General features: G+C 42.2%; 2 protein-coding genes across 10 annotated transcripts in view; one reads left to right on the top strand and one right to left on the bottom strand.

Moving 5' to 3' along the window:
* The window catches only part of mon1bb (MON1 secretory trafficking family member Bb), a 9,208-nt gene extending 7,352 nt beyond the window's left edge, over window positions 1–1,856 (top strand). For all 8 annotated transcript variants that reach the window (XM_020483003.2, XM_020483008.2, XM_020483006.2 and 5 more), the window contains exon 6: window positions 204–1,856. In XM_020483003.2, the coding sequence (XP_020338592.1) occupies window positions 204–425 (222 nt within the window). In that variant the 3' untranslated portion in view covers window positions 426–1,856. The remainder of the gene's footprint in view (window positions 1–203) is intronic.
* Window positions 1,567–23,820, bottom strand: brpf3a (bromodomain and PHD finger containing, 3a). 2 transcript variants are annotated; one of them, XM_020483001.2, is made up of 13 exons: window positions 22,639–23,819; window positions 15,517–17,020; window positions 15,117–15,273; window positions 14,892–15,023; window positions 14,578–14,706; window positions 14,139–14,451; window positions 13,737–14,024; window positions 10,494–11,063; window positions 8,613–8,682; window positions 8,440–8,516; window positions 6,004–6,101; window positions 3,091–3,245; window positions 1,567–2,892 (listed from the first exon to the last, which is right to left on the bottom strand). In XM_020483001.2, exons 2-13 carry the CDS (start codon window positions 17,004–17,006, stop codon window positions 2,697–2,699), a joined length of 3,675 nt encoding a protein of 1,224 aa, XP_020338590.1. In that variant the 5' UTR covers window positions 17,007–17,020; window positions 22,639–23,819; the 3' UTR covers window positions 1,567–2,696. The 2 variants fall into 2 exon arrangements, with proteins under 2 accessions (XP_020338590.1, XP_020338591.1); XM_020483002.2 differs by lacking the exon at window positions 10,494–11,063 and having other exon boundaries at window positions 1,568–2,892; window positions 22,639–23,820.
* Between the last annotated feature and the right edge of the window lie 392 nt (window positions 23,821–24,212).

Here is a 24,212-nt window from a genome sequence, read left to right on the forward strand (position 1 = left end):
TACAGGATGTTGTCTGGAGTCTTGGTCTCAATGACCTGCATTCCGGTGTAGATATGAAGTGAGCTATTTTGGATTGTTGCTAGCATTCATGCGGTATACTTCTCAGCTCAATGGAACATAACAGTAATTTACAAAGTATTTGAAACTGTTGAAATGGATCTGCTAAGACCGCTTATTGCATCTTTTATCCTTTTCCTCTATAGGTCACAAGTAAATTTGAATTGTACACCTGCTTCAGCCCCTTGGTGACTAAGGCTTGTGCCATTAACGCCATAACCAAGCTTCTACGGTGGATCAAGAAGGAGGAGGACCGTCTCTTCATCCGATACCCACCCAAGTATTCAACCACACCCAACCCCAGCAAAAGCTCCCGAAGGTCTGACCAGCAGGATTCCACAGATAATGGCTTCATGTCTCTACTATAGAGCTGCTCTATCTCTGTGCTTAGCTCCGGCTCTTCCACTCTGTCAACACGTAGTTTGTACACTGGTTCTACAAGAGGTTTGGCACTGACCACATCCTACATCTTTGGGTACTTCATTGAATTTTGACCACTGGACTATTTAAGGAGAACTTGCCTTTTTGACACTTTCAGACTCTTCTGTACCTTTATGAGAAAGCATGTACAGGAACTGCATTAACACTTTAGATTACAGTCGAACAAGTTGATGTTCAGGGAATCTGTAAAGAGAAAGCAAACATTTTTAAATTGGCTAGTGGTGGAACATTGAAGATAATTTTCAATGCTATTGAGTTTTTATATTGTTTTATTCTATTGTAACAAAAGTGAGAACTTCTCGAATGCATCATATCAAATACTTGTTACATATAACTATTTCAGGTCAAGCTTTCATGGTCATTGACACTGTAGCACATGACAAATGAAGTGGGACTACCTACATTATAGAACTATTCTTGAATTTGTTTTCAACTGCCTAATAATTATAATTATTGCTAGAAACCTTAGATGTTGACAGGCTGACACAGGATTTAGTTTAAGTGTGGTTATTGGTGGGATGAACAGGAAATGAAAAATCATTAAATGTCTGAATTTTGAAATGTCATCTTCATGAAAATTGGAAGGATTACCACTTGTATGTGGATATTTGATATGACATGACTTCTACATGTTGTTCTCAGTTGATACAATTGTTTGACTTGCATGTTATCTTTGCAGTTTAGTTTGTAAATAGTGTTAACTCAGTTCATTATCCTCTGGTAGTGTAAATATAGTTACATTCTATCCTTTATTGCTGGGAACCAAATTCTTCACCCAGTCTACTCTAGTAATCCTCATGTACTTGATGGTTAAATGCTTTGTCCAGCACACTCATAAAATCCCACAGAGTCCTAATTTGTGGGGTTCTTTATTCAGAGACACTTCATGCAAATTCTTGATGGATACCAGGATCAGCTATGCTGGACTTTGTCATGTTCTGAGTGGTGGCTTATCTGGTTTGACTGTTAGGAACATCTTATCTAGAGTATTCATGTTCAGTTGGTTCTTAAATAAATCCCAGGTTGCACAAACCACCTTGTCAGATTTTTACGAGACTGAGAACAAACAACCATTTAAAACTATTTATTGTGATAAAATATCGTTTCAGACAGATTGTAGATCTTGTGGTACAATTCAAATGACAAGATCCAGAAGTCCTCCGCCACCTCAGTCTAGGAGGCTGGTGCACTTTTATGGTGACACAATTACTGGGTTTTGTGCCAACTGACCACATTCTCTGATATCTCAATAAGTATTGTCACTGATACAAATAGCTACAGAGCTTAATCTTTTTCCGTATTTATTTTTAAATAACACTTTCAAATTGTCACACGATGTAAATTAAAATCTAATTAGATTTTTGCATTCCTTAAATTACTTTGTGTATTATAAACACAGACATTTACATATATACAACATGATGTGCATATGCTTCTACACATGCACATGAGTTATCACATTTTCTTTATATACCTATGGCTTCACAGCTCATATGTTCTTGAAACCTTTAACTAATAGATTGTGCTTTTCAAGTCATTGGAGGGTTTGCAAATAATATTTCGCCAAGTTATTGACCTTGTTAAAAAAAAAAAGTGGTTGCAGTGACCGCTGACATGACCAGTGAGAAACAGCATCATCTCCATTGTTCTGACTAGACATTCAAAAGTCCTCATGTTCCATCAAATAGCTGCAACAAGCACACAATTTTCACTTCATATTAAAAAAAAAAAATCCTTCACAAATGTGTAAAAATATGTTTAAGAAGCATGGTATTTCAATGACAAATACAATCTGAATATGCTTTGAATCTAGCAAATCCCCTTTGAGGATAAAACAAATACTATGTATTTTCTTGATTCACTTGGCCTAAAACAACCATAATATCACTAGACTCATTGCAATGGAGTGGTTGTGTAAAAGTCCAAAACTAAAATCACAATGAATAATCACATTTTATCATGTCTTAGGAACTCCTCTCACATTTCCCCCAAATTCCAAAATGATAATGTTCACCCGAAGAGATGAGTCAACCAGACAATTACTCACTTAAGTATATCAAACCACTCAAATTCCATGTCCACCATCTGGTGAATTAATGAAGATAGGGTCGTTCTTCTCTCACTCAAGCTCTTTGTTATTGGTTTGATCCCTCCTAACCAGACAGATTACAGTGGATTTGCTCACTGATCAAAATCCTTCATATGAAATTGGAGGGGTTGAAACTGAGGTTCCCCTTGGCGTGGTTCATAACGTGGTTCAGGTGTATCATGGCACGGTCGTATGCCGTGTGTACAGACTTGCGGACGCTGGGCTTCTTGCCCTCCATCAGCCGGAGTTTGTCCACTGTGTCATCCATCCCCATTGGCAGCAACTTGTCCCGTGGGAGCCATTGCCTGAAAAGCAGCAAGAATAGAATAGGAAGGAAACCTCTTTTAGACCAGCTCTATTTTCCTGGACCCATTAAAAAGTGTCCTAGGGTAAGGAATGTTTTTTTTGGGATACAATAGCAGGGAATCAATAGACACACACATCAACTATCCAGCAACTATGTGACTTGTCATTCAGCAGAATACTCATCTTTACTTTCTTACCAGGTCCTTTTGGTGTCGAAGAACAGCACGAGGTAGTGCCTCTCCCCTGTCGCTTTCTGCCTCCGCTCCCCTAGTTTGAGCACGTCCCCAGGAGGCACGGGGATGGGGATGCCGTTGTGAAGAAGCCCTTCCTGAGGCATGTCAGGGTCAACAACCTGGGGAAATCAATTGGCGGTTTATGTATCCGGTTACTCTCTGTGCTACAACAACAACAACTGATGAAGTCAAACTCAACAACATCTAAAAGATGGTAACTTGTCAACCGTTACGTGTGCCAAACCAAAAACTCTTGAAAATCAAGCCAAGTCTATTGCAGTGCTTTCAGAAAGTGTTCACACACATTTTCACACTCAAATTTTGTTGTGTGACAAAGTAAGATTAAAATGTATTTAACTGCCATGTTGTGACAACGATCTACACAAAATACTCTTGTTCGTGTGGAAGAATGTACTTAAAAAAAAAAAAATATGGACAAAACACAAATATTTTTTTATTACATAAGTATTCAACCACCTGAGTCAATACATATTAGAATCACCTTTGGCAGCAATTACAGCTGTGAGTCTTTCTGGGTAAGCCTCTAAGAGCTTTCCACGCCTGGATTGTACAATATTTGCTCATTATGCTTTTTAGAATTCTTCGAGCTCTGTCACGTTGGTTGTTGATCATTGCTAGACAGCTATTTTCAAGTCTCGCCATGTATTTTCAAGTCGATTTAAGTAAACTGTAACTAAGCCCCTCAGAAACATTCAATGTTGTCTTGGCAAGTATCTCCAGTTTGGCCTTGTGTATTAGGTTATTGGCCTGCTGAAAGGTGGATTTGTTCACAATGTGTTGGAAGCAGACCAGGTTTACCTCTGGGACTTTTTATTTGAATCCTAAAAAAACTCCCTAGTCCTTGCGGATGACAAGCATACCCATAACCTGATGGCGCCACCACCATGCTTGAAAATATGGGGAGTGGAACTCGGTGATGTGTTGTATTTGCCACATTTTTTTGCAGTATTACTTTAGTGCCTTATTGCAAACAGGATGCATGTTTTGGAAGATGTTTTATTCAGTACACGCTTCCTTCTTTTCACATTTAGGTTAGTATGGTGGAGTTACTACAATCTTTTTGAGCCATCCTCAGTTCTATCACAGCCATTTAACTCTGTAACTGGTTGAAAATCACCATGGTGAAACCCCTGAGTGGTTTCCTTCCTCTCCGTCAATAGAGTTAGGAAGGACACCTGTATGTTTGTAGTGACTGAGTGTATTGATACACCATCCAAAGTGTCATTAATAATTTCACCATGCTCAAAGGGATATCCACCCATCTACCAACAGGTGCCCTTCTTCGCAAGGCATTGACAAAACATCCCTGGTCTTTGTAGTTGAATCTGTGCTTGAAATTCACTGCTCGACTGAGGGAACTTACAGATAATTGTATGCGTGGGGTACAGAGATGGGGTAGTCATTCAAAAATCATGTTACACACCATTATCACACACAGAGAGAGTTCATGCGGAAAGTATTCAGACACCTTGACTTATTCTAAAATGTATTAAATATTAGACAAAGCGAAAACATGTTTTTAAACATTTGTGCAAATGTATTAAAAATAAAAAACAGAAATAGCTAATTTACATAAGTATTCAGACCCATTGCTATGAGACAGTGAATGTCAGAGCAAAGACCAAGCCATGAGGTCAAAAGTAATTATCTGTAGAGCTCAGAGACAGGATTGTGTTGAGGCACAGATCTGGGGAAGGGTAACAAACATTTCAGCAGCATTGAAGGTCCCCAAGAACAGTGTCCTCCATCATTCTTCAATGGAAGAAATATGGAATGACCAAGACTCTTTCTAGAGCTGGTCGCCCGGCCAAACTGAGAAATTGCCGGAGATGGGCCTTAGTCAGGGAGGTGACCAAGAACCCGATGATCACTCTGACAGAGCTCCTCTGTGTAGATGGGAGAACCTTCCAGAAGGACAGCCATCTCTGCAGCCCTCCACCAATCAGGCCTTTATGGTAGAGTGGCCAGACGGAAGCCACCCCTCAGTAAAAGACACATGACAGCCCACTTGGAGGCACCTAAAGGACTCTCCGACCATGAGAAACAACATTCTCTGGTCTGATGAAACCAAGATTGGCCTGAATGCCAAGTCTGGAGGAAACCTAGCACCATCCCTACAGTGAAGCATGGTGGTGGCAGCATCATGCTGTGGGGATGTTTTTCAGCAACAGTCAGGATTGAGGGAAAGATGAGCAGAGCAAAGTACAGAGAGATACTTGATGAAAACCTGCTCCAGAGCGCTCTGGACCTCAGACTAGGGTGAGTAGGACAACAACCCTAAGCACACAGCCAAGAAAAAGCACGAGTAGCTTCAGGACAAGTCTCTGAATGTCCTTGAGTGGCCCAGCCAGAACCCGGACTTGAACCCGATCAAACATCTCTGGAGACCTGAAAATAGCTGTGCAGCGACACTCCTCATCCAACCTGTCAAGAGCTTGAGAGGATTTGTATAGAAGAATGGGAGAAACTACCCAAATACAGGTGTGCAAAGCTTGTAGCGTCACACCTAAAAAGACTAATAGCATACCCAATCGCTGACAAAGGTGCTTCAACTTAATATATATATATATATATATATTTTTTAGGCTTGCCATAAACAAAGGGGTTGAATATTTATTGACTCAAGACAATTAAGCTTTTCATTTTTTTATTAATTTGTAAAAAATAATAATAATTTAAAAACATAATTTCACATTATGGGGTATTGTTTGTAGATCAGTGACACAATCTAAATGTAATTCATTTTAAAATGAGGCCATAACAACAAAATGTGGAAAGAGTGAAGGGTTGTGAATACTTTCTGAAGGCACTGTAGGTACATGCAATGAATTAATGACATAACTCATGTTCTCTCACCATTGCTGGGTATGATGGATATCCACGACACTTAGCCCAGACCAAGTCCAATGGTGTGAGCTCGGTCTGACTTTCAAAGGGCAAAATAATACTCATCCCTGAGGACAAAGACAAGGGATGTTTAACTCAAATTGACATGGATTTTTCTTTTTTATATCATGAATTCTATAATTTTATAGGGTCCAAAATGATTGGCACCCTGGATAAAGATGAGCAAAAAAAGACTAAAATAAATAATAATAATTTTATACTAATACAACTGCTCAGAGAGAGATTTTGTTTAAGTAATACAAAAAAATCATTTTAAAAAGATAGGGGTCAAAAGTGGCACCACTGTTTTCAATACTCTGCAAAACTCCCCTTGCGATGATAACGGCACTGATCCTTTTTCTAAAATGTTTTATGAGATTGTTGAACGCATCTTAGGCTATTCTTCCATACCAAATCTTACATTTCTTTGTGGAATTGGATGTGTGCTAGGGGTTATTGTCTTGCTGGAAGGTCCACTTCCAGCTAAGTTTTAGCCTCCTGGCAGGGGCAACAGGGTTTTTGGCTAAAATGTCCTGGTACTTGGTAAAGTTCATGATGCCATTGACCTTAAGGGTCCCAGGACCACCGGAAGCAAAATAGCCCCAGAACATCAAATACCACCATATTTTCCAGTAGGAATGAGGTTATATTCTGCATCATTTTTTTTTCTTCACACATCAACCCCACCACTGGTGTGCGTGGCCAAAGAGCTATGCAAAGATAGCAAGAACTAGTATCTGGAATGTGTTTCTTGAGACACTCGTTCTACAACACCTTGCTACTCGCTAGTCTAATCAAATAATGTAGCTAGCTAGTGGAACCAACTCACCGTCAGCAACAACACCGGGCACGGTCTTACTGCCAGCAAAACTGGTAGCTAGCATTGGCTGTAATACCTTTCCTGGACATCTGATCGTTGAACAACTTCTACGGAAGCCCATTTTCACTAGAGTAGCCATTTCTTGATCAATATGTGCATTCGTGATCTGCTATCCAACCCGAGCCTGACAGACCCCGACATTATGCATCGGGTTAGGGCCGGGTAAGGCCTGGGTTTTTGTTCTCCATCGATAACTAGGGTACGGGCAAGGCATCACTAAATTGATCACTAGCATTTTGAAGCAGAGCCATTTGCTTGTGCTCTGACTAAGATCATAACGTGGTGTCAGAAGTGCTTCCACCTCGTCAAATATAAGGCAAGAGAGAAGTTCCTTGAGTTGTCAGAGTTTAGAATGACGATAAGTAGCTACAGCTAACTACTCCCTCATCTCTCTTCATTGAGCAGAGCAGCCCAAGCGAAGACGTTGCTATGGCGACTCAGAGCACCATGAGCAGAGCGCGTTGCACCTAGGGAGCGAGTGACAGAGAGAGAGGAGCAAGTCGTGGATTTACTAAAGGAGGAAGTTATTTCTGATTTGGGTCGTACATTTGGCAGAAGCAATCGGGCCTGGGTATGGTAGGGCCTAAACGTCGCGGGCATGGGTAGGACATGAGCATTGCACGTCAAGCTACTGCAAAAGATACTCGTGTTGTTTGTGGAATTTGTTTTGCATGGCCTGGTGCGCCGGGTCTGCTCATTTTCGACCATTCCATTGGTGCTCCTAAGATGAGGTCTGCACCCGCTCCGGGCCATGCAAAGCGAACTCGCCCAGTCTTTCCCAGAAAACAGGGTGCCCCCCTACGTCTTTATCGGCAAAAAGGGGCATGAATTGTTGACATAATTTTAACTCAAACCCTCAAGTAAATCATGATGCAGACGAGACCGACATGATGACCAAAATCATCCCATTTAAACTTTGTAGCCAATTTTGAAACTAGAATAAATGTTTCTGACTCATATAGATGCAACATAGGCCATTTTCAAAAGGAGAAGTTGGTTTTCATGGGAAGTTGAACTTTAATACGTGTATTATTGTTTTAATAGCAAAATAATGTTTTGCCTGAAGGTCAACCAACATTTTTCTCTTATCATTTGTAAGTTCCCATGGTGATGGTTGACAAAGGGATTTTACATGGGTGTTACCTCATTTTTATACCCCAGTGAAACAAGAAGCCATGGAAGACCACAATACAGATCCTTAAACTGAGATTAAATTTAAAAAGTAGAATGTTAATGCAGATTTGATTTATAACACTCTTTAGAGAGGTGGCAATCATGTTGACCCCTATCTTTGAGAGAGAAAAAAAAGTATTACTTTTTCTCTGAGCAATTGTATTAGTATAAAATAATATAATTTCCCCCCCAAAAATGTAGCATACAATATAGCTTGGTATTTGTATTCTTTATTTTTTGCTCATCTTTATCAAGGGTGCTAATCATTTTCCACCCGACTGTATACATCCATATTTGCGAAATCATAGCTATTATGTCTGACCCTAAGGTATGTGGTGCATGGACACACTCACCTGAGCCTCCATTCTGCCTCTCTGGGACTTTAGCCAGAGCTGGTTTACCACGACTGCGTTTGGGTAGCAGGGGGGCACTACATCCATAGACAGAACAAAGGGAAGATGCATGTTATTTCTGAATATATTCCACCTTGAAAATCAGAGCATCGGGTGTTCAGAGAGATTCTCACCTGTGTTTTTGGTCATTGGATGGTGGGTCTGAAGAGTCCTCTTTGTGCTTTCCTAGCCCATATGTCAAGCCTAGTAGAATACAAATTCTGTTAATTGATGTCGTCATCATTATTATCTACCCTCTTTTCCCATATTCAACCCTCACAAATAAAGGGTGAAGACATGTTTTCCTTTATAATAAGTAATAACTTGTTAATACAACCACATACAGCTTCTCTTTTTTTATTTAACCAGGTAGGCCAGTTGAGAAGTTCTCATTTACAACTGCGACCTGGCCAAGATAAAGCAAAGCAGTGCGACAAAACAACAACAGAGTTACACATAAACAAACGTACAGTAAATAACACAATAGAAAAATCTATGTACAGTGTAAGCAAATATAGAAGAGTAGGAGAGGTAAGGCAATAAATAGGCCATAGAGGAAAAATAATTACAATTTAGCATTGCAGATTGGCTGTGTACAAGTACAGTGATCGGTAAGCTGCTCTGACAGCTGATGCTTAAAGTTAGAGAGGGAGATATAAGACTCCAGCTTCAGTGATTTTTGCAATTCATTCCAGTCAATGGCAGCAGAGAACTGGAAGGAAAGGCGGCCAAATGATGTGTTGGTTTTGGGGATGATCAGTGAAATATACCTGCTGGAGCGTGTGCTACGGGTGAGTGTTGCTATGGTGACCTGTGAGCTGAGATAAGGCGGGGCTTTACCTAGCAAAACTTATAGATGACCTGTAGCCAGTGGGTTTGGCGATGAATATGAAGTGAGGGCCAGCCAACGAGAGCATACAGGTCGCAGTGGTGCGTAGTATATGGGGCTTTGGTGACAAAACAGATGGCACTGTGTTAGACTGCATCAAATTTGCTGAGTAGAGTGTTGGAGGCTATTTTGTAAATGACATCGCCGAAGTAAAGGATCGGTAGGATAGTCAGTTTTGCAGCATGAGTGAAGGATGCATTGTTGCAAAAAAGGAGGCCGATTCTAGATTTGATTTTGGATTGGAGCTGCTTAATGTGAGTCTGGAAGGAGAGTTTACAGTCTAAATCAGACACCTAAGTATTTGTAGTTGTCCACATATTCTAAGTCAGAAACGTCCAGAGTAGTGATGCTAGTCGGGCGGGAGGGTGCGGCCAGCAATCGGTTGAAGAGCATGCACTTAGTTTTACTAGCATTTAAAAGCAGTTGGAGGCCACGGAAGGAGTGTTGTATGGAATTGAAGCTTGTTTGGAAGTTTGTTAACACAGTGTCCAAAGGGCCAGATGTATACAGAATGGCGTCGTCTGCGCAGAGGTAGATCAGATAATCACCAGCAGCATTGATATATACAGATAAAAGAGTCGGCCCGAGAATTAAACCCTGTGGCACCCCCATAGAGACTGCCAGAGGTCCGGACAACAGGTCCTCCGATTTGACACACTGAACTCTATCTGAGAAGTAGTTGGTGAACCAGGCGTGGCAATCATTTGAGAAGCCAAGGCTATTGAGTCTGCCAATAAGAATACGGTGATTGACAGAGTCGAAAGCCTTTGCCAGGTCGATGAAGACGGCTGCACAGTATTTTATCGATGTTGGTTATGATATCGCTTAGGACCTTGAGCATGGCTGAGGTCCCCCCATAACCAGCTCGGAAACCAGATTGTATAGTGGAGAAGGTACGGTGGGATTCGAAATGGTCGATGGTCTGTTTGTTAACTTGGCTTTCGAAGATTTTAGAAAGGCAGGGCAGGATGGATATAGGTCTATAACAGTTTGGATCTAGAGTGTCTCCCCCTATGAAGAGGGGGATGCCCGCGGCAGCTTTCCAATCTTTGGGGATCTTAGACGATACGAAAGAGAGCTCGAATGAAATGACAGAGCAAATGTAAATTAAATGTTTTGTATCTACCCTCCTCTTTGACGAGATGGAGGGGCTTGTCTGCCTCGCTGTCAGAGTTGGACCCTCTGGACCTCAGGTGGTGGGATGACGGTGAGGAGGGTGTGGGCGGTGTGGGGGGAGGGGCAGGGTTGGAGAGGGCGGTCACACTGGGAGGTTTTGGAATGGTGGGGGTACGGTCCAAGCCATTGGTTTTACCCTCAGTGGTCCGTCTGTTCTGTAACTGTGCCGCCTTGTTCTTTGCGAGTCTTGCTCCATTTTTAGCTTTCTTGAACAGAACCGATGTACGACGGCCAACTCCAACCAAAGGACAGGCGTTAATGGGAGGACTGGGAGTTTCTAAAGGAGAGACCTCTTGAGAAGCCTCCTCCTGTTTGCACGGTGTCGGTGTCTCCCCAACTTCAGCATCATCATCACTCCGCCCGTTGCCCCCACTACGGGAGGATCTCTGGCGCTTGTAGGAGCGCCCTGGTGACCTTCGCCCTGTGGTCACTAGGCCCAGTAAGGGTGGTTCAGGCGGGGCATCGCCTGGCAGGGGGGACGACACTGGGCATGAAGGCTCTAGTGTTGGTGGAGAGTCATCTACAAGAAGGAAACATGCATTTATCACTTTGTTAAAGCTCAGACACACCGGTAGGATTGTCAAATGTTTGACTACCGACATTACTTAGCACTTCTGAACAGTGTGGGCAAATAATCTCTTTTGTATTCACACAGCAAAGATCTTGAAGTCGTCAGCCCCTCAGCCTTGTTAAAATACTCCAAACCAGAAGGTGGCAGTAGCGTTGTTTGGCAATGCATATCCATGTTTATTGCTTATGGTCTAGATTCCAAGCTATCTGCACTAATGTTGCTATTTTGTAGAAAGCCCTTGTTGTTACTAGCCAGATGACGAAGAAACAATTGAATTCACCATAATCCCATGCTGCCAGTGCCAGCCCATAGGCAAATGTTTAGTTAGCTAGCTAACATTAGATGTATATATTTTTGGCTTCCCCACGTGGGAGTTTGTGCTCTCTGATTGGCTCAAAGTGAAGTGGTTAGCCACTGACGAGTTTTGCCATTCTACAAGTAGAATCGGTAGGTTCGTCGCTGCCGGATAGGCACACAGCAGGTACCGCTTTTGTTCTAGCAAGAGAAGGACCGGCCTTCCACTGTGATAAGTACCTGTTGGCAGTCTATCGGCAGTGAGATTCTCTGTGTGTTTCATGCTTTAGGGCAGGGGTTCCCAAACTTTTCACTCAGATATTTTCTTGCAATTCTATACATTTTGCCATGTCTAATGTTTATTCATGTGATATTTGAGTGACTCAAACATTACAACAAAATCTCTTTATTTAGCCATTTTACATATAAAACCTTATTTGTTCTTCAAAAATGTTGAATAACTCACCACAGGTTAATGAGAATGGTGTGCTTGAAAGGGTGCATATAACTCTGCAATGTTGGGTTGTATTGGAGAGTCTGTCATAAATCATTTTCTAAATGTGCCTGTATTTAGTTTTCATGCTAGTGAGGGCAGAGAATCCACTCTCACATAGGTACGTGGTTGCTAAGGGCATCAGTGTCTTAACAGCGCGATTTGCCAAGGCAAGAAACTCTGAGCGCAGCCCTATCCAGAACTCTGGCAATGGCTTCTGATTAAATTTTCACAGAACCGCTTGTTGTAATTTCGACGAGGCTCTCTTGTTCAGATATCAGTAAGTGGACTGAAGGCAGGGCATGAAAGGGATAACGAATTCAGTTGTTTGTGTCATCCATTTCAGGAAAGTACCTGCGTAATTGCGCACCCAGCTCACTCAGGTGCTTCTCTATATCACATTTGACACAGTCCATAAGCTTGAGTTAATTTGCACACATAAAAAAATCATACAATGATGAAAAGACCTGTGAATTGTCCTTAATGCAGACAGAAAAGAGCTCCAACTTCTTAATCAGTGATGAAAACTTTAAGCTCATCTCTAAATAAATAAAAAAACATGTCAATACTTTGCCCCTTGATGACCAGCACATTCTGTATGTTGTAAAAGCGTTACATGGTCGCTGCCCATATCATTACATAATGCAGAAAATACATGAGAGTTCAGGGGCCTTGCTTTAGTGTCCTCACTGTAGTGTCCAAAACGTCTTCCAAGCGTTCAGGTATTCCCTTGGCAGCAAGAGCCTCTCGGTGGATGCTGCAGTGTACCCAAGTGGCGTCGGGAGAAAGTGTTTGCACGCGCGTTACCACTCCACTATGTCCCCCTGTCATGGCTTTTGCGCCATCAGTACAGATACCAACACATCTTGACCACCAAAGTCCATTTGATGTCACAAAGCTGTCCAGTACTTTAAAAATATCCTCTCATGTTGTCCTGGTTTCCAATGGTTTGCAGAAGAGGATGTGTTCCTTAATTGACACCCCATAAACATAACGGACATATACCAGGAGCTGTGCCAGGCCCGCCACGTTTGTTAACTTATCCAGCTGTAACGCATATAATTCACTGGCTTGTATGCGAAGCAGTAATTGTTTCAAAACATCACCTGCCATGTCAATGATGTGTTGTGAAACAGTGTTGCTTGATGAAGGCATTGTCTCTGTATAGTTTTTTTGGCCTTTTTCCCCAGGAATGTCCCAGCCATATCCGCAGCAGCAGGAAGAATGAAGTCCACCTCAATAGTATGGGTCTTGCCTGTCCTAGCCACTCAGTAGCTCACCATATCAGACGCTTCTAGCCCCTTCTAATTAACGGTATCTGTTGCTTTCATACATGTCTTACTACTCGAAAGTCATCTTTATTCTCGCTCAAAATTGTCATGTTTTGTTTATAAATGTCTGCGCAAGAGTGAAGGTTTCCCACGAGAGTAACAGTTAATGTGATTGGATGTTGATTATTTGACTAGGCTACCTGTATTTGACATTGTGTTGTTATTTCGCTGAACACTAGATGGTTTAATAAACATTTTGCCAATGAAAGGAGGCTACTCAGGTGAGAAAAAAACCTCACCCAAATGTATAGCCCCGTTGGAAAATATAAATGTACTGTTGAAAATGTGAAGACATTTTTTTTTTTTATAAATAAATGTGAATCACATTTTTATTTGGCGTACACTCGATGGCATTGCGCGTACCTCACCCAGTTTGGGAATACCTGCTTTAGGGTAATAAAATCAGAATTGCACAACAACAAATCAATAATTTGACTAACACATAAATTCTAGAAAGATTAGTAGGGTTGGAAAGCAACAATAAAAGTAAATCTCTTCTCTTACCTGTCCCCGGGGTAGAGGCTGATGTTAAAGGACCGTTCTCCACATTGCCCTTCTCTCCCTTTTCTTCTTCCCCCTCTTCCTCGACTTCTTCTTCTTTCCCGTTGAGAGACTGTGAGCGCTGCTGCTTGTGTCCGATCGTGTTGATCTCTCTGCGCAACAGCCGGATGCGTTTGGTTCTCCCTCCACTGGAACGCATGGACGTCACCATGTCCAGCTTCTCCAGCAGGGCCTTCAGCTGCTCCTCTGTGGACAGGTGGAGCCTGTTGTCTGGGTCCAGGAGAGAGTCCACTGTAGAGAGAACACAAAAAGAGGAGAAAGAGAAGAGAGACATGAGTTATGATTGTGAAGCTTTATTCTCTGAACGCCATTCCACGGCCAACCCAACCTTTGAGTTGTGCTCACCGTCCTCCCAGGTGCATTGGTAGAAGCCGTGCATGTTGGGGAAGTCTGGGAGGTGCATGCCCGTGCTGGGGTCCAACCCGATGCTCTGGGCCTGTCTGTGGGCGTGGCGGAGGACAGCCCCTCCCACCTCCCGCAGATGCAGGGCGGCTCGGTGGAACGCGGTCTCCTTTGAGTTGTACCTCAGGCAGTTGGACACCATGAGGTTGAAGTCGCCCTCCAGGTCTGCAATGGAGCAGTAAGCATGGGCCTCCAGTTTGGCACGCATGCTGGACAAGTCCATGGGCTTGGAGATGAACTCCAGATAGTCCGGGACCTTCAATTAAAAACATACAAGTGAACAAACTTTTCAAGAAAGAGCAGGTGAGAAAAGCATTGCTAGAGGCTGAATTGTAAAGCAATGCAAAAAAAGACCAATTTAATCTTATCTAACTCTACTAACCTCTGCTAGATTCACAGGCTGAGAGAAGATCTGCGCCGTGTCCTTCTCCTGAAGCTGGTCGAGGGTGGAGCGCAGCAGTATTAACGCAGGGGTCAACTTCAGCTCCAGAGCAGCCTGTTGAAGTTTCATCTGGAGGGAGAATGAAAGAGGGGGAGAGAAAGAGGTCATATGAAAGGGTGCAGAGTAATTTAAGGAAAGCAATTAGACCGATACAGTGATTGTAAAAATGCATTATTTTCAGACGTCATATGCAAATGGTAACTCATGATTATACAGTATGTAAAATCATGGCCTCCCCCGACTGACAAAAGTACCTGCTCTCTCTTTAGTCGCTCTCTCTTGCGAATGAGTTCCACCAGGAGCCGGGCTCTCTCCAGGTCCTGCCGCAACTTCTGCCAGTACCGTAGCTCCTCCCTTGCCGCACTAAGCTTCTCATCAGGCTCCCTCTGAACACAACATTACATGTTACATGTCACACATTTTACATTTCACTATCAACACAAGATCTATAATTGACATTAAGTCGCCCCCCCCCTGACCTGCTCAGCAGTCTTGTGAGCCTGCAGATGCGAGTGCAGGCGCCGGATGAGAGGCATGCCGTTTCGGGATTGACGTTTCAGCAGCCAGTAGTTGTGAAGCCTCTGCATGAATTGGTTCTTCCTCTGGACAGCAACCCCAGTGCAAATCTTGTTCAGCCTGTTCATGACATTGCAATAACTGTTATTCATATTTTGGCATCTTTCCACTGTATAGATAGTGTATTAATAGTTAGTACAAGGCAGTTGTACTGTTCCATTAAACATACATTATTATTAGGCTATAAAAATGTGCTCTCTAAACTGAAGATCACTCAAAGCAAATATACCGGTAGTAAGAAGACAAAAGAGAAGAATTCTACTGGGAGTGTTGTGTTGGTAGAAGGGGTGTGGGAGGGCTGACCTGTGAGAGGGGATCTGAGGCACCAGCAGCACAGGCACAGCGGAGCGACGGGTCGTCTGACCCTTCTTCTTCTTCTGGCCCTTGGGAGTCTTTTTACTGGGTAGGGCCAAGGGGCTCTGAGTGTATGACCTTTGACCTCTGTTCCCCCTTCCTCCCACCAGCCTCCCCTCCACATCACCAGACCCATCTCGCCTTAACCCGACCGGGGAGTGATTCTCACAGAAGGCAGTTTTCTTTACAGAGAAGGTGGTTCCGTTGACCCCGGTCTCTCGGACCGGGTCGATCTTCATGAAGAGGCCAGCCTTCTGGGCACAGGTGACATGGAAGGCCCGGTAACAGTTGGCCTTGTGGCACTGGATGGACGCGCCCCAGCCTTTCTGCTTGCACAGGTGGCAGGTGAGCTTCCAACGGGCTGGGGGGATGTTGTTCACCCCCTCCACGGGTTCCAGGAACACTGTGTTGGCAAAGCACACCTCTGGGATCCATATGGCACAGACTACGTGGGCCCAGCGTCCATCACTAGTCTGTTTGAAGGCACCTCCCCGGTTGGGGCAGAGCACACAGTCCACGGGGCGCGAGGGGGACTGCAGACAGCAGCGGCACAGCCACTGGCCCTCAGGAATGTAGGGCACACCGTAACACTCCTGGTGGACGGCCAGGTTGCAGATGTCACAGAACAGGATGACGTTGCTGTTGAGACACTCGTCGTCCAGGCAGACGCAGCAGAAGGCATCCTCGTCTATGGCACTCTGGGACAGGGCCTGGCTCCGTGACTCCAGGATGGACTCCCTCTCCAGACGGTCGATCAGCAGCTCAAAGGTATCCGGGGAGACGGAGGCGTGGCCATCAGACACCCTCTTTTGGTTGACCATCTCCAGCCAGGCCAGGTCCTCCTCATCCATGTCGTACTCTGCCTCACAGTCCTGCTCCTCTCCTGACTTCTCTATGAACCGGTAGTAGGCCGCAGGGAGGGGAGGTGCGGCTGAAGGACACAGGGAGTCCAGCACGCGGAAGGTGGGCTCAGGGAGAGGGCTTTGGTGGGAAGGGTGCTGGGAAGGATCGGTTTGGCTTTGCGTGTGTTGCTGACCGCCAGAACGTCGGCTCAGGTGAGATGAGGTTTTGCTCTCCCTCCTGCGGCCCTTTGGGTTGGGAGGTTTGCGCCCTGGTCTGGCTCTGCTCTGGGTTTGTTCGCTGTTTTCTTTGTTACTGTTGCACTCAACAATGTCCTGAGCCATCATCTCGTCCTCTGTGATGACTGGCAGAGGGTCTGTGATGTTGATCCTGTGAAGCCTTCCATCCAGGTCCACCTCCACCATCTTCTGGGCCTGAGCATATGTCAAAGTCTCTCTAGATGGAGATAGTTGCAGTCTGTATGGGGAAGGCGGCCGCGGCCGAACACTGGAGACCCTACCCCTTCCCCTTCCCCGGCCCCGGCCCATCTCAAGCCCAACTTCTCCAGCACTGCATCCCCGCCTCCGCAGCCTCCTCATGGGGGTCTAGTTTCCTAGAATGGAGAGGGTGAGGGTGGAGTTATGCAACAAAAAAAAGAGAAAACAAATCTGTTGTTCAATTCTGAATTGCACACTAAGTCAATCGAGGAACTAATTAGAAGGTATCCTTCATTTGAAATGTCATGAATGATGATTACATAGCACATTAGGATAGAGAGACTATAACTTAGATGTATGTGAGATAAGAAAGACAACCCACCAGAGTAGATTTGAAACACCAACTTATCAACATACAGTAGCTAATGCACTCACCAGTGCCAGCCGCTGCAAGTTTGTGCAAGAGAGATTCACAGGAACATGCACATTACATTTTCTGGTCAAAATAGGGCAATTCAACGGTAATTGTACTGAGACCCATATTTTTCATTTTTTTAAATTTATTTAACCTTTATTTAACTAGGCAAGTCAGTTAAGAACAAATTCTTATTTACAATGACGGCCTATCAAAAGGCCTCCTGCGGGGGACGGGATTAAAAATAAATTAAATAAAAATATAGGACAAAACACACATCACGACAAGAAACACAACACAACACTACACTACATAAAGAGACCTAAGACAACAACATAGCAAGGCAGCAACACATGACAACACAGCATGGTAGCAACACAACATGACAACAACATGGTAGCAACACAACCTGACAGCAGCACAACATGGTAAACATTTCAAATGTATGCCAAACAAAAAAACATTAATTTCAAAGTATAACAAACCATACAACTCTGCAACTTTTACACTGACATTTTTACAAAAACATTTAATGGAAGAACTGTGCAGATGCAAAGTTTCGTAACAGAATTTCTGTAAAATCTCCCTTGCTTTTTACGTGACATTTTCAAAAAAAACTCTTAAATATCTGCTCCGAGTTAAGATTCAATGATGTCTGCTATGACATGACACCCTGAGTTTGAAAACATATCTTTGGTAATTAAACTACAGTAAGTGAGGTGGATTTACACCCGGTAACAGAATTGCAGAAACAGAATTTCAACATGGGTCCCTGATCTGTACTATACAGAAATACATAATTATGTATAGTTCATGGTGATGTATCCTAAATAGGTAAACAAACGTAGAAATATTTAATATCCTCATTTGCATATTTGGGCATTATTCTACACATTGGCTATTATTTTAATGAGCTCCGCGGCCAAACACCAAATTTGGTTGGTCCGGACGAAATCTGAACCAATCATAGACCTCTACGTTTCACATGTTTGGAGATCAAAGTACAGCACAGTACAGAACAGTGGAGTATAGTCAAGTAGAGTACAGTTCAATACCATACAGTAGAGTACAGTAAAGTATAGTTCAATACAAATAATTATAGTGTAACCTACCCATGCTTGTGTGCTCTACTGTGTACAGTACAGAATTCTACTTCACTCTATAGGACTGTACTGTACTGTGTTCTACTGTACTGTAATGTACTATACTACTTTCTTAACTGTACTGTGCTCTACTATACTCTACTGTCCAAACTTGTGAAAACTAGACATCTATGATTGGTTCAGATTTGTTTCGGAACAAATCTGAACCAATCACGGACATCTATGTTTGGGCCAAATCAAGGCCGGTCCAGGCGTCTGATGTTGGATGTTGAAAACAAATGTTGAAATCAAGTTCAGGGTGGATTGACCAAATTTCAACTACTTTTCAACGTCCGTGCTCAGTGGTTGAAAGGGCTGGTTACAGTAAATGGAAAGAGGGGCTCATGGGGTAAGTACCAGTAAGAAAAATGTATGTGAGTGGTTGTCCAGACTTTTCACACTCTTGCTTAGACCACCAGACGACAGAAAGAAAACAGTAACAATTCTGTTACTGATTTAGTAACAGAATTGAGTTTAAATCACTTACTAATTCATAAAACTACATTTGTATTAGTAAAAACTGACTAATTGATACATCTACTTTTACTTGTTACTTCTGTTAATTTTCTTTATCCTCCCTAATCATGAGGGAGAGAAATGTGAAATTATCTTAAAGATATGTGGGTTTTTGGTAAAGGATATTCAAGACACAAGGCAATGTTTCTTAAACTTACAGAAGACAAAAAAAAACATATACTAATCTAACTGTTGGTATTGGTTGGCAAGGGTATTTTTATTTAACTACGCAAGTCAGTTAAGAACAAATTCTTATTTTACAATGACAGCCTACCCCTCCCCTAACCTGGACAACACTGGGCCAATTGGCCAGTTGTGATACAGCCCGGGATCGAACCAGGGTCTGTAGTAACACCTCTAGCACTGAGATGCAGTGCCTTAGAATGCTGCACCACTCTTTACTTCAAAATTGTGTTTAATTTCTAATACCTTTTAAGACTTTTTCTGGTAGATGTTTTCTAAGAAATCAAAGGCTTTAATTATTCCATTATAATTTTGGGGATTGAAAATGGTTGAACAATGTATAGTGTCTTCATACCCCTTGACTTATTCCACATTTGTTGCATTACAGCCTGAATTCAAAATGGATTTTAAAAATAATAATAATTCTCACCCATCTACACATAATAACCCATAATGACAAAATTAAAAAGTTTCTAGAAATGTTTACTAATGTAATGAAAATGAAATATACTGAACAAAAATATATATGCAACAATTTCAACGATTTTACTGAGTTACAGGTCATATAAGGAAATCAGTCAAGTGAAATGAATTCATTAGGCCCTAATATATAGATTTCACATGTCTGGGCAGGGGTGTTGCCATGGAAGGGTCTGGGAGGGAATAGGCCCACCCACTGGGGAGCCAGGCCCAGCGAATCAGAATGAGTTTTTCCCCACGAAAGGGGACGTCGAGGTCCTGGGGTGACGTCGTTAGACATGGTCTGCAGTTGTGAGGCCGGTTGGACGTACTGCCAAATTCTCTAAAACGACATTGGAGGTGGCTTATGGAAGAGAAATGGACATTCAATGCTCTGGAAACAGAGGGTTCCTCAGTGGTGCAGTGGTCTAAGGCACTGCATCTCAGTGCAAGAGGGATAACTACAGACCCTGGTTCGATTCCAAGCTGTATCACAACCAGCTGTGATTGGGATCCCCATGTCAGTAAAAATAAAAATTGTTCTTAACTGGCTTGCCTACTTAAATTAAGTTAAAACAGCTTTGGCAGACATTCCTGCAGTCAACATGCCAATTGCACGAGCTCTCAAAACCTGTGGAATTGTGTTATGTGACAAAAACTGCATATTTTAGAGTGGCCTTATATTGTTACCAGCACAAGGTGCACCAGTGTAATGATCATACTGTTTAATCAGCTTCATGATATGTCACACCCATCAGATGGATGGATTATCTTGGCAAAGGATGCTCACTAAACAGGGACAAACAAATGTGTGCACAAAATTGGAGAGAAATAAGCTTTTTGTGCATACTGAACAATTCTGGGATCTTTTATTTCAGCTCATGAAACATGGGACCCATGCTTTACATGTTGCATTTATATTTTATACAAGAATATCTCATTTACATAAGTACTCACACCCCTGAGTCAATACTTTGTGGAAGCACCTTTGACAGAGATTACAGCTGAGTCTTTCTGGGTCCAAGAGCTTTCCACACCGGAATTGTGCAACATTTGCCCATTATTCTTTTTCAACTTCATCAAGCTCTGTCAAATTGTATATTGATCATTGCTAGACAACCATTTTCAGGTCTTGCCCTAGATTTAAGTCAAACCTGTACTCAGGAACATTCACTGTCTTCTTGGTAAGCAACTCCAGTGTAGATTTGGCCTTGTGTTTTAGATTACTGTCCTGCTGAAAGGTGATTTCATCTCCCAGTGTCTGGTGGATAGCAGACTGAACCAGGTTTTTTCTCTAGGATTTTGCCTGTGCTTAGTTCCATTCGGTTTCTTTTTTTCTCCTGAAAACTCTGCAGTCCTTAAATATGCTTGAAAATATGGAGAGTGGTACTCAGTAATGTGATGTATTGGATTTGCCTCGAACTTGACAATTTGTATTCAGGACAAAAAGTGAATTGCTTTGACACATTTTTTTGCAGTATTTCTTTCGTGCCTTGCTGCAAACAGGGTGTATGTTCTGGAATATTTGTATTCTGTACAGACTTCCTTCTTTTAATTATGTCAGTTAGGTTAGTATTGTGAAGTAACTACAAATTTGTTGATCCATCTCCGTTTTAAAGTCACCCATTGGCCTTATGGTGAAATCCCTGAGTGGCATCCTTTCTCTCCGGCAGCAGAGTTAGGAAGGACGCCTGTATCTTTGTAGTTACTGGGTGTGCTAATACACCATTCAAAGTGTAATTAATAACTTCCCCATGCTCAAACATATATTCGATGTCCGCTTTTTTTATTTGCCCATCTACCAATAGGTGCCCTTTTTTGCAAGGCATTGGAAAACATCCCTGGCCTTTGTGGTTGAATCGATGTTTGAAATTCACTGCTCGACTGAGGGACCTTACAGATAATTTAATGTGTGGGGTACAGAGATGAGGTAGTCATAAAAAACAACAACTATTATTTCACACAGAGTGACCATGCAACTTATGTGACTTGTTAAGCACATTTTTACTCCTTTACTTATTTAGGCTTCCCATAACAAAGGGGTCAAATACTTATTGACTCAAGACATTTCAGCTTTTCATTTTTATTAATTTGTAAAAATTTCGAAAAAGCATAATTCCACATTGACATTATGGGGTATTGTGTGTGGAAAAAAGTCAAGGGGTGTGAATACTCTGAAGACAATATATATACACCTTAAAGTCTAAGAGATAGACACTTAGCTTTCATTTGACATGCTCTTATGAACTTCACATGTTCGTGCTCCTGGGACCTTTCACATGGAAATGACCAATAGCCACAAAGCAGAAGAGACATTAGGCCTACTGATTTGCAATCAAACAAATTATCACAGATTCAACTCATATCAGAAAAACACTAAAAGCAATTTGGTAGCTATTATAGTCACTGAGGTATGATTACGGAGCGGCAGGTAGCCTAGTGGTTAGAGCATTGGCCCAGTAACTGAAAGGTTGCTAGATCGAATCCCCGAGCTGACAAGGTAAAAATCTGTCGTTCTGCCCCTGAACAATGTTCATTGTAAATAAGAATTTGTTCTTAACTGACTTGCCTGGTTAAAAAAAAAAGAGAAACGACAGCAGTTTCTATGCTACACATCTAACAGCCTAGTTTACATCCAATCACAGCTCGAGAATATTCCACACTTCTTTAAGTAACCAATCAACTGCTCGTATCTTCTATTTTTTTGCTCACATAGTTGGGTTGCAGGGCGCTAAACACCAAACCGACCCGACTGTCAGCCATTTTATCCATACAACATTTGCAGTCACTATTATTGTGAACTGATAAGCAACCTATAAAACAGTGGTACCATAACTGGGTTAACACGGTCCATAACTAGAAGTATCATTTCGGCTAGAATGCCGCAATGTGTGTCCTCGTATGTGTCCGCAGGCTACGAACCCTTCAAACACAACTCTAACGCTAGCTAACGTTTTAACAAACTAACGTTACTATTTGATAGCTAAGCTTGCACAGGGCACATTTAGCTCGACATGACGAGCGCCATATTTTATGAAGCAAAAACAAACAAGTCAGCCAAAATGTCGGAAGTGTTTACCTTGTTTAACGTGATCCTATGACATGCGCGAGCCAGAGAAAGATAACGTTAGCTAACGTTGAAATACGACCGACATGCTAGTAACAAGCTATGCCATTGCTACCCGGTAATGTCAGGGGCGACAGCGTCATCTTCAGCACTTCAGTCCTCCATGGTGACTTCGGACAAAATGCTCAAACTCGACCTGCTTACATATCTGTGATTTAGACGTCTTCAACTTGAAATGGCTACTCTAAATGGCACATACAATAACGTAAGATGTGTCAGATTGATGTAGCTAGCTAGCTACCTTGGGATGTAGCTAGATATTCAGTCAAGATGGCTTGAAAAAAAACGCCCCTTTGGAGAGAAAAAGAAAAAACTAGCACAGCCTAATATTACAGCGTACACTACGCGCGTTCGATTATGATTGGCCAACACAGAAACCCCATTGCATCGAGTTGGAACGGGACAACACATTATCGCAAAGCGTTGAGAAAAACTACCCGACCTCTCTTTTGCGCGCCTTGTCTTCATTATCGACGGACAACAGTATTTGACACCTGTTACATTCAGTTCAGTCCACACACGGTGCTGCTTAGAAGTTGTATTCCTTTTAATAGATACTAAATAGGTGAACAAGGTGCACAATGTAGGCTATGCCTATTTATAGGTTATTTCTGCATAGTTTCTGAACTTGTCACAATGTATTCCATATACAAAAAAATAGACAGATTTCGTGAAGGTGGTAATATCTGCAGGCAAGAGTTTGAAACTTAAGAATAATAGCGGTATGCAACTGAACCAGCCAGCTCCATTCACTGTTTATACTATAAACATTCCCACCCTCGTTCGTTTGTTAATTTAACAACAAAAAACATGTGCCCCTTTCTTTTCTTTATTCTTTGTTCTCCATACCATAGAAGCCCATTCCCGCCACAAAATAAAATATATCTGACTACTATTTAAAGGGAAAGGGAAGGGGGATACCTAGTCACGTGTTAGAAACGTGTTTTCCGCATTTAACCCAACCTCTCTGAATCAAAGAGATCCGAGGGGTTGCCTTAATCGACATCCACGTCTTAGTTATGAGATAGTAAGGTATAATTATGAGCAGTGTTGTAGTAAAAAAAGTAAAAAATACTTTAAAGCACTACTTAAGTTGTTTTTTGGTGTATCTGTACTTTACTTTACTATTTATATTTTTGACAACTTTTACTTTAACTTAAAATCAAATCAACATGGTTAGCAGATGTTATTGCAAGTGTAGCGAAATGCTTGTGCTTTCAGTTCTGACAATGCAGCAATATCTAACAAGTAATATCTAACAATTCCACCACAACTACCTTATACAGACAAATCTAAGTAAAGGAATGGAATAAGAATATATAAATGGATGGATGAGCAATGACAGAGCGACATAGGCTAAGCTGCAATAGATAGAATAGAATACAGTATATACATATGAGATGAGTAATGCAAGATATGTAAACATTATTAAAGTGGCATTAAAGTGACTAGTGTTCCATTTATTAAAGTGGCCAATTATTTCAAGTCTGTATGTAGGCAGCAGCCTCTCTGTGCTAGTGATGGCT

This window comes from Oncorhynchus kisutch, linkage group LG5, assembly GCF_002021735.2.
Source record: "Oncorhynchus kisutch isolate 150728-3 linkage group LG5, Okis_V2, whole genome shotgun sequence".
NCBI lineage: Eukaryota > Metazoa > Chordata > Actinopteri > Salmoniformes > Salmonidae > Oncorhynchus > Oncorhynchus kisutch.